The sequence below is a fragment of the Lynx canadensis genome, chromosome D3 (assembly GCF_007474595.2).
Source record: "Lynx canadensis isolate LIC74 chromosome D3, mLynCan4.pri.v2, whole genome shotgun sequence".
NCBI classification, from domain to species: Eukaryota; Metazoa; Chordata; class Mammalia; order Carnivora; family Felidae; genus Lynx; species Lynx canadensis.
This window is the reverse complement of record NC_044314.2, coordinates 50,232,149-50,249,448: the sequence shown is the minus strand read 5'-3', so window position 1 is coordinate 50,249,448 and position 17,300 is coordinate 50,232,149. Positions and strand designations below refer to the sequence as shown.

At 36.4% G+C, this 17,300-nt stretch overlaps 1 protein-coding gene across 3 annotated transcripts in view; it reads left to right on the top strand.

The window, feature by feature from the left end:
• The window catches only part of GREB1L (GREB1 like retinoic acid receptor coactivator), a 175,982-nt gene that overhangs the window by 72,145 nt on the left and 86,537 nt on the right, over positions 1–17,300 (top strand). For all 3 annotated transcript variants that reach the window (XM_030336350.1, XM_030336349.1, XM_030336351.1), the window contains exons 8-10: positions 12,811–12,939; positions 16,297–16,413; positions 17,011–17,130. In XM_030336350.1, coding sequence (XP_030192210.1) covers positions 12,811–12,939; positions 16,297–16,413; positions 17,011–17,130 — 366 coding nt within the window. The remainder of the gene's footprint in view (positions 1–12,810; positions 12,940–16,296; positions 16,414–17,010; positions 17,131–17,300) is intronic.

Below are 17,300 nucleotides of genomic sequence, written 5' to 3'. Positions count from 1 at the left end.
AGAGTTTACTCTGACCTTATCTAATGCTCATCTATGCTTTCTGATTATTCTATAATTGGTATGTTCCAAAATTTATGTTAATGAAATGAAATAAAGAATATATATGAAACAAATTTTCAAAAATTAAAAATGAAACCATGGAGTCTGATCACATTGTCTTGAGATAAGTAAGAGTTTAGAACACCGATACTTTAGTAGACAGAGGAAAACTTGCACAAGAACGATGCTTGCCTTGTTGACCATTTTACCCGTAGATCCCACCAAGTTACTTAACACATAGTAAGTGCTCAATAAATAATTGTTAAATAAATAAATACATAAATAAATACAGCAGTGGGATTCAGTATGATAGGGACTGAAACATGTGTTCTGGATTGGGAATTAAATCATTGGTGGCTTGGCAAAAACAGTTTCATTGAAATTGGATTATCCTTTAAATCACTGTGTGTAATCTAATACTGCAGTAAATTCTCACTTTGTACAATTTAAGCCATACTTCTGATGCCAGTTGTCAGTCTCCATGTAGCTATTTTCTGTCTTTATTTTAGAAATTCAATTATTACACTGTTTTGAAACATTTACATTTTTCAAAAATGTACATGTGTAGATATTTGCTACATCCATATATACACAGTGAAGTTTCTCTTCCATCCCCCCTCATTTCTGCATGCCTCCACCAAACAGGTAACCATGTGTCTTTCTAGATTTTCTTTATATCTATTCAAGCAAGCACAAAGATTCTTATTTTTACACATTTCTTACTCTGAAGGCAGCATTTTGTGCATACTGCTCTGCACTTCACTTTTTCATATTGCTGTTTCTTAGAAATCTTTCCAAATCAATAAAGAGCTTCCTTGGTATTTTTTACTGTTGCAAGCTATTATACTGTGTGCCATAATTTATTTCACCTAGCCCCTATTGATGGTCATTTATATTGTTTTCAAACAGTGCAACAATGAATAACCTCAACATGTATTATTTCTCACATGCACATAAATACCCAGGAATTACTGGGTCAAACATGTACTCATTTGTAATTCCTATAAATGCTGTAAATTACTTTCTATGGAGATTCTACCAGTACATGTGTGTCAGTTTGTATTTCCATAGCAGCTCACTGACAAAGTTTATTATTGAACTTCTGGATGTTGTCAATCTGATAGGTGAAAAATAATATCTGAGTGTGGTTTTAATTTACATTTTCCTTGTTGACATCGAGCATCTTTACATTTTTTTAAAAGCCATTTACATCTTCTTTCTATGCACTGAAAGTTCCTTTACCTTGACTTGTGTCATAGTTTGGGTTCTACTGGAATAATAACCCAAAGAAAAGATTTGGATGCCATTGGTTTATTTGGGAAGTGATGCCTGCAAGCAGGAGTAAGCCAACCTAAGAGTGTATTTTCTGTGTTGTTGCTATAAACCAGGAGGGTTGGAATCTACCAGGTTTTCTAAGAAGCATGCAGAATGCCTCCCAGAATTATCCTTCCAAAGAATGGAAGGCTAGGACATTTATTCTTAGTCCTTCATTAGTTGAGGGCTGCCCCAGAGGTGTCATAGTTCTTCACACTTCTGGACCACAACATAGGGCTCAGAGCCTGATGGCCTTGGAGAAGCCCTTGAGATAAAAAGCTCAAAGAAGCTAGATATAAGCTTGAGGTAAGATGCTGCCCCAGGAATTGGAGCTCACATAGAACTGTCCACCATAGCACCTGCTGAAATCAAAGGTGGGCCAAAAGGATGTGGTATGGGGCAACAATGTATCTCCAACAGTAATCTATTCTCTTATTGACTTCTGTTGATAGGAGCATAGTGTAATTGTAAGTTATAAATATTATCCCTGGTTTATAATTTTGCTTGTACTGTTTTTAAAATAATAGCTTTATTGAGATATAATTCATATATCTTACAACTTACCCATTAAAAGTATACAATTAATGGTTTTTAGTATATTTGCAGAATTTTACAGCCATCACCACAATAAATTTCAGAACATTTTCATCCAGGAGAAACCCTGTATCCATTATCAGTCATTCTCTATTTCAGTCCTCTGCTCCCAGCCCCTGGGAACTACAAATCCACTATTTTTATGAATTTGTCTATTCTGGGCATTTCATATAAATGGGATCATACAACATATGGCCCTTTGTGATTGGCTTCTTTAATTTGGCATATTGTTTTCAAGGTTCATCCATAGTTCAGTATGTATCAGTACTTCATTCCTTTTTGCTGCTGAAAAAAATCCCATTTTATGGATATACCGTATTTTATTTATCCATTTATCAGTTGATGGACATTTGGATTGTTTCTGCTTTGAGGCTATTATTAATGATGCTGCTATGAACATTTGTGCACAGATTTTTGTGTAGACATATATTTTCCCTTGTTTCTCATTTCCTACCTATGAGTGGAATTTCTGGGTCATATGGTAACTGTATATATCCATTTGAGGAACTGTTTTCAAAATGTCTGTACCATTTTACATTCCTACTAACAATGTGTGAGGGTTCCAATTTCTCCATATCCTCACCAATAGTCTTTACTATCTGTCTTTTTTTTTTTAGTTTAGGCATTCTAGTGGGCATGAAGTAATATCTCATTGTGGCTTTTTTTTATAAAGCATTTTTTTTAGTATTTATTTATTTTGAGAGAGAGAGCATGAGTGGGGGAGAAAGAGAGGGAAAGAGAAAATCCAAAGCAGGCTCCACATTGTCAGCTGAGAGCCTCACGTGGGGCTCAATCTCATCAACTGTGAGATCATGATCTGAGGCTGAAATCAAGAGTTGGATGCTGAACTGATTCAGCCACCCAGGCACCCCTCATTGATTTGTATTTCTCCATTGGCTAATCATCAGTTATTTGTTTCATGCACTGTTGGTCATTTGTACATCTTCTTTGGAGAAATGTCTATACAAATCATTTGCCCATTTTTTAGTTATGTATCTTTCTAATTTGAGTTATAAGGGTTTTCTATACATACTCGATACAAGTCCTTTATCAACTATATGAGTTGCAAATATTTCTCCCACTTGATGGGTAGTCTTTTCACTCTCTTGATGGTGTCCTTTGAAGCACAATTTTTTTTTTCGTGAAGTTCAGTTCATTTATTTTTTTCTTTCGTTACTTGTGCTTTTGGTGTCATATGTAAGAAACCATTGCCTAATCCAAGGCCATGAACATTTACTCTTATTTTCCTTCTGAGAGTGTTATAGTTTTATTATTTTTTTAAGTTTTTATTTAAGTAATCTCTACACCCAATGTGGAGCTTGAACTCACGACCCTAAGATCAAGAGTTGCACAGTCTACTGACTGAGCCAGCCAGCTGCCCCTGAGAGTTACAGTTTTAGCTCTTACATCTAGTTGTTTTTTGGTTAATTTTTTGGTTAGCTTCTGTATATGGTGTGAAGAAGAGGTCCAAGTTTATTCTTTCGCATGGGGATTTCCAGTTGTCCCATAATCATTTGTGAAAAGACTGTTTTTTTTACCTATTGAATTTTTGTGGCACCCTTGCCAAAATTTAACTGCCTGGGGTACCTGGGTGGCTCAGTCAGTTAAGTGTCTGACTTCAGCCCAGGTCATGATCTCACAGTTCGTGGGTTTGAAGTTCATGGATTTGAAACCCGCGTCAGTCTCTGCACTGACAGCTCAGAGCCTGGAACCTGCTTTAGATTCTGTGTCTCCCTCTCTCTCTCTGTCCCTCCTCCCCTTGTGCACTCTCTCTCTTAAAAATAAATAAACCTAAAAAAATTTAATTACCCATAATATGCAATGACTTATTTCTGGACTCTAAGTGCTATTCCATTGATCTGTATGTCTACCCTTTTGTCAATGCCACCCTGTGTGTTAATTGTAGCTTTATATGAAGTTCTGAAATGATGAAGTGTGAATCCTCCAGTTTTGTCTTTCTTTTCCAAGACTGTTTTGCGATTCTGGGTCCTTTGCACTTCCAAATGGATTTTATGATTAGCTTGTCAATTTCTGCAAAGAAATTAGCTGGAATTCTGATATGGCTTGCACTGGAATTTTAGAACAACTTGGGGAATATTGCCATCTTAACAATAATAAGTCTTCTGACCCATGAGCATGAGATGTCTTTCAATTCTTTTAAAATCTTTAAAAAAATTATTGATAGTTTATAGTTTTCTTAGTATAAGTTTTATAGTTCTTGTATTAAATTTATTCCTAAGTATTTAATTTTTCTGATGCTATTTAAATGGAAGAAGCTTTTTCTTAATTTTACTTTTGTATCGTTTATTACAAGTGCATGGAATACAGTTGATGAATGTATCTTGATCTTCTATCCTGCAATTTTGGTGAACTCATTTATTAACCCTAGTAGTTTTGTAGTGTATTCCTTAGTATTTTTTTTATCCACTTCATTTGAGTTATATAATTAAATGTCTGTATGCCAGGGCTGCCATAACAAAATATCACAGACTGAGTGGCTTAAACAACAGAAATTTATTTTCTCAAAGTTCTAGAGGCTGCAAGTCCAAGATCAAGGTACAGTAGGGTTGGGTTTTCCTTGGCTTGCAGATAGCTGCCTTCTTCCTACATTTTCATATGGCCCTTCCTCTGTGTGTGTGTACATCCCTGGTGTCTCTTCCTCTTCTTATAAGAACACCAGTCAGATGAACACCCAACCCTCATGACCTTCTTTAATCTTAATTACCTATTTAAAGATGCTATCTCCAAATTCTGTCACATTCTTTATATATATATTCTCTATTTTTTATTTGAGAGAGAAAGAGAGAGAGAGGAAGAGAGGCAGAGGGAGAGGGGTAGAGGGAGAGAGAATGAATCCTGACACAAGACTCAATCCCATGACCCTGGCATCATGACATGATCCAAAATCAAGAGTCAGATGCTCAACCAGCTGAGCCACTCAAGTGCTCTAATACTGTCACATTCAAAGATACTAGGCATTAAGGTTTCAAAATATGAGTTTTTGGGGGGAGGGAACACAATTCAGTCTGTAATAATGGCATAGAAAGTTGCCAGTGATACCCTCTTGTTCATTTTTTATTTTAGTAATTTGCATCTTTTCTTTTTCTTGGGCAATCTAGCTAAAAGTTTGTCAACTTTGTCTACTCAAAAAACAAACTTGGTTTTGTTAATTTTTGCTCTTGTTTCTCTGTTCCCTACTTCATTCATTTCTGCTGTAGTCTTTATTATTTCCTTTCTTCTGCTTAGAGTTTAGTTTGCTCTTCCTTTTCTAGTTTTTTAAGGTAGAGGTTAGTTGAGAGTTTTCTTCTGTTTTGATATAGGCACTCACAGCGATAAATTTCCCTGTGAGCACTTCTTTAATGGCATCTCATAAGTTTCCATATGTTGTTTTTTCATTTTCATTTATGTTTTTAAAAAATGTTTATTTATTTATTTTGAGAGAGAGAGAGAGAACGCACACAAGTGGGGGAGGGCAGAGAGAGAATCCCAAGCAGGCTCTGCTCTGCCAGTGTAGAGCCTGATGCTGGGCTCCATCTCATGAACCACGAGATCATGACCTGAGCCAAAGTCAGACGCTTAACTGACTGAACCACACCAGCATGCCAATCTTTTTTTTTTTTTTAAGTTCATTTATTTATCTTGAGAGAGAGAGAGAGAGATTTGGCGAGGGGTAAAGAGAGAAGAGAGAGAGAATTCCAAGCAGGCTCCATGCTGTCAGTTCAGAGCCTCATGCGGGGCTCAAATTCATGAACCGTGAGATCATAATCTGAGCTGAAGTTGGACACTTAACCAACTGAGCCACCCAGGCACCTCTCATTTTAACTTATATTAAAGTGATATCTAGTTTCCCTTGTGATTTCTTCTTTGACTCATTGGTTATTTAGGAGTGCCTTGTTTAATTGCCACATATTTGTGAATTTTCAAATTTCCTTCTGTAATTGATCGCTCATTTGAGGCCATTGAGGTTAGAGAATGTCGTTTGTAGGATGTAATTTCCTTTAAGTTTATTGAGGCTTATTTTATCATCTAACATATTGTCTATACTCGAGAATTTTCCCTGTGCACTTGAGAAGAATATGTGTTCTGCTTTTGGTGGGAGAATGTTTTATTGCTTTCAGTTAGGTCTAGTTGATTTATAGTGTTGTTCAAGTATTCTGTTTCCTTGTTGATCACCTCCCTACTTTTTCTATTCATTATTGAAAGTGGCATATTATAGTCTCAGTCGATTACTATTGAATTGCTTATTTCTCCCTTCAATTCTGTCAGTCTTTGCTTCACGAATTTGGGGCTCTTTTTAGGTGCATGTATATTTTTAATTTTTATGTCTTCCTAGTTAATTAATCCTTTTATCAATATAAAATATCCTTCTTTTTCTCTAATAACAATTCTTGTCTTAAAGTCTATTTTTTTCTGATACTAGTATGGCTACTCCAGTCCTCTCTAGCTATTGTTTGCATGGATATAGTATGTTTTGTCATACATATTTTTTTTAATTTTTATGTAGCTGAATTATATATATAAACCTTTTTCTTTTTTTATTTAAAAAAATTTTTTTTTACGTTTATTTATTTTTGAGACAGAGAGAGACAGAGCATGAACGGGGGAGGGTCAGAGAGAGAGGGAGACACAGAATCTGAAACAGGCTCCAGGTTCTGAGCGGTCAGCACAGAGCCCGACGCGGGGCTCGAATTCACGGACCGCGAGATCGTGACCTGAGCCGAAGTTGGCTCCTTAACCGACTGAGCCACCCAGGTGCCCCTATATAAACCTTTTTCTAATGGGTTCTGTGTTTTGACCAATAGTTTGCCCTTTTCCATTTTAAGGTGATAACTCTTCCACATTGTGTCTTATTATTTCTATATCTTCAGTTTTTGAATTTATATCTATTGTCCATTTGACTTTGTTTGGTGCTTAGTCTTAAGATGTGGGTCCATCTTAACTTTTTTCTTGTATATCCAATGGCCTCAATACAGTTTATTGAATGCGTTCATCTTCATTGTGGCTTTGAGCTACTTTTATCTTATATAAATTCTCTTGTGTATTTGCATCTATTTCTTACTGCCTTTTTTGTTATATTATTCTATTTGTCTACTAATGCACCAAAACTACATTATTTATTGACTGAGGTTTTATAAGCCTTATTATGTCATCATATTAGGCTCCCCTCATTTCTCTTATTTTTCAGAACGTTTCCAGCTATCCTTGTATGTTTCTTTTTTTCCTTATCAACATTACATCAATTTACCTACTTTATAAACATTCTAAGAATTCTAGTAGTTATTCTAATAATATCTAAACCTGTTGGTATTTTTCTAGGATCACATTAAATTCATAAATTAACCTAGCTTGATTTCATCTTTTTTAAAGTTTATTTATTTTGAAAGAGAAAGAGAGAGCATGCATGAGTGGGAGAGGGGCAGAGAGAGAGGGAGAGAGAGAATCCCAAGCAGCTCCATGCTGTCAGCACTGGGCCCAATGCAAGGCTTGATCTCATAGACCATGAGAGCATGACCTGAGCCAAAATCAGGAGTCAGATGCTTAACCAACCGAGCCATCCAGCTACCCCATGACTTAATCTTTTTGACATTGAATGTTCCTGCTCAGAAACTTGGTATATCTTGACATTTGTTCAAGTCTATTTTCATGATATTCAGAAGTAAATATTTTTTAATTTTTAGAAATCTTTAATATGAAAAGTTAAAATACATATAAAAATAGACTAGCAATCAACAAAACTAAAAGGCAGCCTGTGGAATAGGAGAAGATATTTGCAAAGGACATATCTGATAAAGGGTCAGTATCCAAAATATATAAAGAATTTATAAAATTAAACATCTAAAAAATGAATAATCCAGTTGAAAAATGGGCAGAAGACATGAATAGACATTTTTCCAAAGAAGATATACAGGTGGCCAACAGACACATGAAAAGATGCTCATCATCACGTATTATGAGGGAAATGCAAATCAAAACTACAATGAGATATCACCTCACACCTGTCAGAATGGGTAAAATCAACAACACAAGAAACAACAGGTGTTGGTGAGAATGTGAAAAAGGGGAACCCCACATGCACTGTTGGTGGGAATGCAAACTGGTGCAGCCACTGTGGAAAACAGTATGGAGGTTCCTCAAAAAGTTATAAATTGAACAACCCTAAAATCCAGTAATTACACTACTAGGTATTTACCCAAAGAATACAAAAATACTAATACAAAGAGATACATGCACCCCAGTGTTTACAGCAGCATCATCTCCAAAGCCAAATTATGGAAACAGCCCAAGTGTCCATCAACTGATGAATGAATAAAAAAGATATGATGTGATATAGATAGGTAGATAGATAGATAGATAGATAGATAGATAGATAGATCATAGAATATTACTCAGTGATTAAAAAAATGAAATTTTGCCATTTGCAATAACATTGATGGAGCTGGCCAGTATTATGCCTAATGAAGTAAGTCAGAGAAAGACAAATACCGTATGATTTCACTCATGTGGAATTTAAGAAACAAAGCAAACAAGTAAAGGGGAAAAAAAGAGAGAGAGAGAGAGAGAGAGAGGCAAACCAAGAAACAGACTCTAAACTCTAGAGAACAAACTAATGGTTGCCAGAAGTGGGTGGGTGGGGGAATGGGTTAAATAGGTGATGGGAATTAATGAGTGCATATGTTTTGATGAGTACTGGGGGTTGTGTGGAAGTGTTGAATCACTATATTGTACACCTGAAACTAATATTACACTGTCTGTAACTAACTGGAATTTAAATAAAAACTTAAAAAAAATAGACTAATATTATGAACCAAAACCATAGACCAAGCTTTAAAATTATGAGCACATGAGTGGCAGAGCATTTGACTGCAAAATTATGAGCACATGGCCAATATTATTTAGTCTTATTTCCTTTCCCCTTCCTTCCCTCAATATTTTACTTTAAAATTTTTTTTAATGTTTATTTATTTTTGAGAGAGAGAGACAGAGGGCAAGTGGGGGAAGGGCAGAGAGAGAGGCAGAATCTGAAGGCAGACAGAATCTGAAGCAAGCTCCAGGCTCCAAGCTGTCAGCACAGAGCCTGATGTGAGGCTTAAACCCATGAACCATGAGATCATGACCTGAGCTGAAGTTGGACACTTACCTGACTGAGCCACCCAGGTGCCCCCTTCCATCAGTATTTTAAAACAAATCCTGACTATAGAAAGCTTATGAAGGAAATTGAAGAAGATACAAAGAAATGGAAAAACATTCCGTGCTCATGGATTGGAAGAATAAATATTGTTAAAATGTCAATACTACCCAAAGTAATCTACACATTCAATGCAATCCCAGTCAAAATTGCACCAGCATTCTTCTTGAAGCTAGAACAAGCAATCCTAAAATTTGTGTGGAACCACAAAAGACCCCGAATAGCCAAAGTAATATTGAAGAAGAAAACCAAAGCGGGAGGCATCACAATCCCAGACTTTAGCCTCTACTACAAAGTTGTAATCATCAAGACAGTATGGTATTGGCACAAAAACAGACACATAGACCAATGGAATAGAATAGAGACTCCAGAATTAGACCCACAAATGTAGGGCCAACTAATCTTTGATAAAGCAGGAAAGAATATCCAATGGAAAAAAGACAGTCTCTTTAACAAATGGTGCTGGGAGAACTCGACAGCAACATGCAGAAGAATGAAACTAAACCACTTTCTTACACCATTCACAAAAATAAACTCAAAATGGATGAAGGACCTGAATGTAAGACAAGAAACCATCAAAACCCTAGAGAAGAAGCAGGAAAAACCTCTCTGACCTCAGCACCAGCAATTTCTTACTTGACACATCTCCAAAGGCAAGGGAATTAAAAGCAAAGATGAACTACTGGGACCTCATCAAGATAAAAAGCTTCTGCACTGCAAAGGAAACAATCAACAAAAACTAAAAGGCAACCGACGGAATGGGAAGAGATATTTGCAAATGACATATTGGATAAAGGGCTAGTATCCAAAATCTACAAAGAACTCACCAAACTCCACACCTGAGAAACAAATAATCCCATGAAGAAATGGGCAGAAGACATGAATAGACACTTCTCTAAAGAAGACATCCAGATGGCCAACAGGCACATGAAAAGATGCTCAATGTCACTCCTCATCATGGAAATACAAATCAAAACCACACCAAGATACCACCTCACACTGGTCAGAGTGGCTAAAATGAACAAATCAGGAGACTATAGATGCTGGCAAGGATGTGGAGAAACGGGAACCTTGTTGCACTGTTGGTGGGAATGCAAAGTGGTGTAGCCGCTCTGGAAAACAGTGTGGAGGTTCCTCAAAAAATTAAAAATAGACCTACTCTATGACCCAGCAATAGCACTGCTAGGAATTTACCCAAGGGATACAGGAGTGCTGATGCATAAGGGCACTTATACCCCCATGTTTATAGCAACACTTTCAACAATAGCCAAATTATGGAAAGAGACTAAATGTCCATCAACTAACAGATAAAAAAGATATGGCTTATATATACAATGGAATACTACTTGGCGATGAGAAAGAATAAAATCTGGCCATTTGTAGCAATGTGAATGGAACTGGAGAGTATTATGCTAAGTGAAATAAATCAGGTGGAAAAGGACAGATACCATATGTTTTCACTCTTATGTGGATCCTGAGAAACTTAATAGAGGACCAGTGGGGAGGGGAAGGGGGAAAAAAAAAGTTACCGAGAGGGAAGGAGGCAAACTATAAGAGACTCTTGAATACTGAAAACAAACTGAGGGTTGATGAGGGGTGGGGGAGAGAGGAAAGTGGGTGATGGGCATTGAGGAGGACACCTGTTGGGATGAGCACTGGGTGTTGTATGGAAACCAATTTGACAATAAATTATATATATATAATAAATTAAAATAAATTAAATATGTATTACAAAAATAGATTTGACCTTACAGATAATTGTAAACGTGGCTCTGGTAAAATAACTGGAGAAATGACACTTTAGGTGTGCAAATGAATGCAGTATGGTTAACATAAAACGATGGTTTTTGCTTGGAACAATTGTGCTAAAACATGCAATAAAGCAGGTTTGATAATAAATAAATAAATAAGCAAATAGATGAAACAAATCCCGGACATTATATTAAGAAGTTTCGTAAAGTTTTCTCCATATAGTTTTGTACATTTCTTATTAAGCTTATTCCTAGGCATTTATCTATTTATTGTTGTTTATATATATGAAGACTGATTTTTGTACATTAATTTTTTTCCTTTTCATTATTTTAAAAATATTGGTCTGTGCTAATTTGCATTCAGTGATTTGAAAAAATAAGGTAAATCACAGCCCTTCATAATTGATCAACTACTTTTCACCTATATGTTTACCTGGACTATTAGAAATATGCTAAAATTATAGGTATAAACCACTATAGTAAGTTACTAGCCTTGTTCCAAACAATACAATTGTGGCCCAAAACATAATGACTAACCTATATAATAGCACATCAAACTCCCCTAGGATTCCTATCCTATAAGACATAAAAAACTGTCTTCAGTTTTCTGCAGTGTTGTAATGTATATGCAGTTGCTGGCCTCTATTCTTCCTATAGACCTTAAATTGCTCCTGGGTGGTAAGTCTGGCCCCTAGAGAGGCACATTAACTCTTTTAAGCCAGTTGAAAACTCAATTTTTTTTTACTTTTTTTAGTTTTTTAGTTTTTTGAGCCATTCAAAACTCAATTTTTTGAGTTCTTATGAGGAACACTGATTAGATGTATCAGTAATCAAATTGTATACAAATACTATCTTTTAGATAATTCCTAATGTAGTACCATCAATATCCTGTTCTTTAGAACATTTTTTTCTTTTCAAATTTTCACAATCCCTTTGACCCTTGCTGGTACTAATTGATTAAGCTTTCTGGTAGAGTAGAGTCACTGATTGGGGGTCTATACTTATTTTGGAAAACTCTATTTGGCTTTAGTCTTTATATCCCCCATGGCCTGTTTCTGAAATGGCATGTGTTTTTTCTGAGCTGCATTATTTTCTGAATCCAAATGGGAACCACCTTTTGGATGTACCTAGCATTATATAGGTAAATTAATTCAAGTTTATTCCAAAAGTTAAAGCAAACTCCTTCAGCAAAAGTACTTCTTCCTACGTTGCAATGACTTAGTTTGCAGAACAACTTTTAAATAACAAACTCATCTGAATAGAATTAAATATATTTAATTAAAATACAACTTTAAGGGGAACTGTGAAGATTTTTTTAATATTTATTTATTTATTTATTTATTTATTTATTTATTTATTTATTTATTTATTTATTTATTTATGTATTGAGGGAGAGAGAGAAGGAGAGAGAGAGAGAGAGAGAGAGAGAGAGAGAATCCCAACCAGGTTCTACACTATCAGCACTGAGCCTGCCTCGGGGCTCGTTCTCACGAACTGTGAGATCATGACCTGAACTGAAGTCAAGAGTCAGACATAAGCCGACTGAGCCACCCAGGCACCCCTGAGATAGTTTTAATATGGCACATAATGATATCCTTGATGCCACGTCATATGACTTTGACCAAGTTAAATGACTACTACTCCTTAAAGTAATACTACCTATCTCATTGAGTTTTTATAGGAACTCAGTGAATTGATATATTTAAAGTACATATACTAGTACCCAGCACATAGTAACTTATAGTGTTTGTTAAATACATACAAAGAAAGTGAAACCTGAATACAGAGAAAATGACTTTCTTAAAATAGGTCAAGGATAAAACTGGTATTTTACAATCTGCTTTCTCTCATTTCTTTCTTGATGAATTAACTTTCTTCCTGCATGTAAAATAGTTTCTAATTTGAACAACCTGTTTCATTTTCAAGATTCACCGATTCTCAGTCCAGCTAATTCTGCAATCAATTTAAGTGGAGCTCAGGACCTGACCCGGAATAAGAATGTTGTGAAGCCACTGGCTTTATCTTTGCAGGTTGTAGGGAAGACTTTTGCTGCAGGTGATGTTTTCCTCATTTATATTTCTTTGGTAAATACATAGTCTATAAAAGACTTATGTGAAATCCAGTTGACAATTTGCTACAAGAAAACAGAAGCTCTTTTCCTTCCAGCTGAAGACAGAAGTGGGGCTGTCTCTAATATTGTATTATTATACAAAGCTTTGTGTTCTCTGTGCTCCAACCAGAAGAGTCAAGGAATGACATTTGGCACATGGGAAGACAGAGCAGGTTGGTTTTGTTCAGCAAACATTTCTTGGGTACCTGCTATTTTGAGGAACTGAGGATACAAATATAAATAATGCTCAATCCCTGACCTCTAATGAACTAATAACCTAGTTGGGGGGATAGACCTATAGGAAGTTATTTTCAGTATACTACAGTAAATACAGCAATATGCTGGGGGAGCACAAAGGAAGGAGAGTTTTAGCCCCAACATTTTAGGGAGTAATGAAGAATGAGTTCTTGGAGGAGCTTGGTCTTGAACTATGAGGAGATATTCACTGCACAAAGGAGTAGGGGAAAGATACTTCAAATTCAGGGAAAATCCAAGATCAAAGCTTGAAAGGAAAAGGAAAGAAAAGAAGCAGCATGATGTGTGCAGGAACTTCCACTGGTTTGGACTTGTTAGAACCATAAAATGTAAAACTCAGGGAGTGGCAGGAGGGGAGCAAGTAGTGGGCAAGGAAAGGGTCACAAGAGGCCAAGCTAAGAAGAATGGATTTTACTCTATAACTTATGGAACACAGGAGTTGATCTGGTCTGATTTGAACTTGAGTTAGATCACTTGGGCAGGAAAAAAAAAAAGGTAGGAAAACTAGTTGGAGGTCATTTCAGTAGTCTAGGTGAATGAGGTCCTTGACCTGGATAATAATAGGTTGTAGAGGAAGAGACATATTGAAGAACTACTCAGGAAGTAAAATCAACAGAATTTGTCTGATTAATGTAAGCATGAAGTGTAAGAAGGGGTCTCGGGTCTACATCCATCTTTCTGCTAATGGTGATGCAATTACTTAAGACAGAAAATACAGAAGAAGGAGCAGGTTCTCCAGGAGGAGATTGTGAGTTCAACTTTGGACATGTTAAGTTTGAAATGCCCAAGTGGAATAATCCAAGTGGAGCTGCTCAACAGTCATCTAATTTATTGTACATGAGGTTAAAATCACCGGTAGGGCGTTGCCTGTGTGGCTCATTCAGTTAAGCGTCTGACTCTTGTTCTCAACTTGGGTCTTGATCTCAAGGTTCTGAGTTCAAGCCCCATATTGGAGCCTACCTAAAAAAAAAATCACCAGGGTAAATAGTATCTGCTAAGGGGAAAGGTAGGAGAAGGCAAGCTGTTAACAAGGATAATATTTTCGAAAATTCCAGTGTTTAAGGAAAATAAATGGTCAGAGAGGCAGAGGAAGAATGAGAAGAGAGCTTATCATTCTTGGAAACTTGACAAGTTTCTTATTCTGTTCCAACAGTTCTTGTAGAATCTACCTTCTGGTTAGATTATAGACTTGAACAAACTGAATCCAAGTTATTACAATATTTTAAAAATTAGTGAAATTATAGATCTTGGCAGTAACCAGCATAGTTGCTAAAACCATCAGATGGACTGATGGACAACTTAAAAAAATTTTTTTAATGTTTATTCATTTTGGAGAGACAGAGAGAGACAGAGCACGAGCAGGGGAGGGGCAGAGAGAGGGAGACTCAGGACCTGAAGCAGGCTCCAGGCTCTGAGCTGTCAGCACAGAGCCCGATGCGGGACTTGAACCCACGAGCTGTGAGCTAAGCCAAAGTCAGATGTTTAACCAACTGAGCCACCCAGGCACCCCTTGATGGACAGCTTTATAATTTGAGGATTAAGATAACAGCTCTTGAACCCCCTGCTCTTTCTTAACATGACAAGAAGAGAGAAAGCCAGTTATTATGTGCCTGCTGATGGAACAATATAACACTATTTATGAGATATGCTTGCCCCAAAATTCAATCCTGAATCTGAGCCAACCTCTGTATCTAACAATTAGTATATAGGAAAGAGGGGACATTAAATGATGCCATAGCTAGTCAATCAGCAAAATTCAGAAAATGAGAAATTCTGCCAGATTTTCAGCAAATTAACTGGAAGAAAGAAAAAGAAGAAGGGGAATCCTATAGATTAAAGGAGGTTTAAGGAGAGGTGGGGGTGGGGGAAGGGATATAACTGACACCCTAAAGAGTCTGGGAAACTCAGCAAAAATTACATAATCTTAAGTCTACTTGCAGTGTATGACCTTACCCTGATTCAAACAGATTATTCTTTTTTTTTCAAATTATTCTTAAAATTTGTGAGACAATCCATGAAATGTGAACACTGTATTTTTATTATATGAATAAATAATTGTGAACTTAAAAAAAGAGGTTTAAGGGACATAAAAACTAAACAATGTGTAGATCCTTTTTGAACCTTCCTTTTTGAAGAAGTCCGCTGTAAAAAAAAACTATTTCTGAGATAACTGGGGGGAAATTTGAATATTAATGGGATATTTGATATTAAGAAATTATTAACCATGGATAATTTTAAGTATAATAATGACATTACAGTTATGTTCTTAAATTTTTTTAATGTTTATTTGTGAGAGAGGGAGAGACAGAGTACGAGTTGGGGAGAGGCAGAGAGAAAGGGAGACACAGAATCTGAAGCAGGCTCCAGGCTCTGAGTTGTCAGCACAGAGCCCGACATGGGGCTTGAACTTGAGAACTGTGAGATTATGACCTGAGCCCAAGTTGGACGCTTAACCAACTGAACTACCCAGGTGCCCTTATTACAGTTATGTTCTTAAGAGTTCTTTTCTTTTAGAAACTCATTTAGAAATATTTATGGATGAAATGATATAAATAAGTTTGCTTCAAAATAATCTAGAGCAAGTATATGTGTATGTTGGGTGAGGGGGAAGGGAGAGGGAGTATAGATAAAGCAAGATTGGCTATGTGTTGATAACTGTTGAAGCTGGGTGATAGGTATGTAATTTATTATACTATTTTCTCCACTTTTGTATATGTTTGAAAATTCCCAAGATATAAAATAAAAACAAAACAAAACAAAACAACTTTCTCTTTCTTCCACCCACCATCTCCAAAAGCTTCACTGAAAATGATTGTAAAAGATCTCTTAGGATCCCAGAAAATTATTTTTAGGTGACATTTCGTTTTGAAGAAGGTACCAGTCTTATGGTTGTAGTCAGTTTTACACAACTGTACTGTCCAGTCCGTGAGATGTCTTTGAATCCTGCAGTGTGCGGTTTATCAAGATTGCATGTGGAAAAATTCAGTGTCACAGAATGCAGTGTTCTGCTCAGCCTCTGTTCTGAGTCTTCCTCTCATGTGGTACAGATGCTGCTAATGGAAACAGTAGCCATGGAGGGAAGAGCAGTGCCTCCAGCTCTACTCCAGCCCGCCCAGGAAATTACTCATTATCACCAAGACCTAGCTATGCATCAGGAGACCAAGGTACAATACCCATCTTAGAGTTTTGAAAGAATGTACCTAAATTATGGAAGAAGTGCTATGGAGTTTGGAGTGATGAATTATCTGACAGTACACTCCCAGTTTTTCCTTAGCTTCTCGTCCAAAGTTTTGAAGGTTTATGATTGGTGTGAACAATGATGATTAAATATCTTGGTGATTTACAAGGATGAACCTCACTAGAAAATAGTGTTGAAACAGATGTAAAAGGAAATGTCTTGAAAAACCATGAGCCTTGCTGACCAAGATACAGAGTTCAAGGTTCTTCTCTATAGTGTGACTCTGGGCAAATCTGAGCCTTCCTTTAACCACCTACAAAATTGGTATAAAAATATACTTATCCTACAACTTCACAGGGTTGTTGGCAGAATTAAATGAAATAATCTGGGTAAAACTGTAAATTGTAAAACAGCATACAAATGTGAGGTGGTATTGTTAGGGTGACTTTTTCTAATTTTATCTTTACCTCTAGAAGAGTGGCTTAGACTTTCTGAGTATAATCAAATTAAAGGCCCCATGTTACTCTGAATTCTCATTTCTTCCACTAGTAAGGACAAGGCTCATCTTTCTTTTTGCCTTCAGCTACCATGTTTATTTCTGGGCCACCAAAGAAACGACACCGGGGATGGTATCCTGGGTCACCTGTCCCCCAACCTGGTTTAGTTGTACCTGTTCCTACAGTTCGCCCTCTTTCAAGAAGTGGTAAGATGGGTTTTAAGTTTTTTTGTTTGTTTGTTTTTTTAATTAGCAGAGGTGTCTTCTATTCTTTCCCTGAACCATTGGAGATAAATTTCCTTAATCATTATGTCCTGTATTATGTAAGGAAATTAATAGTAGCTGATATTTTGTCCCCATCACATCTGTCTTCCCTA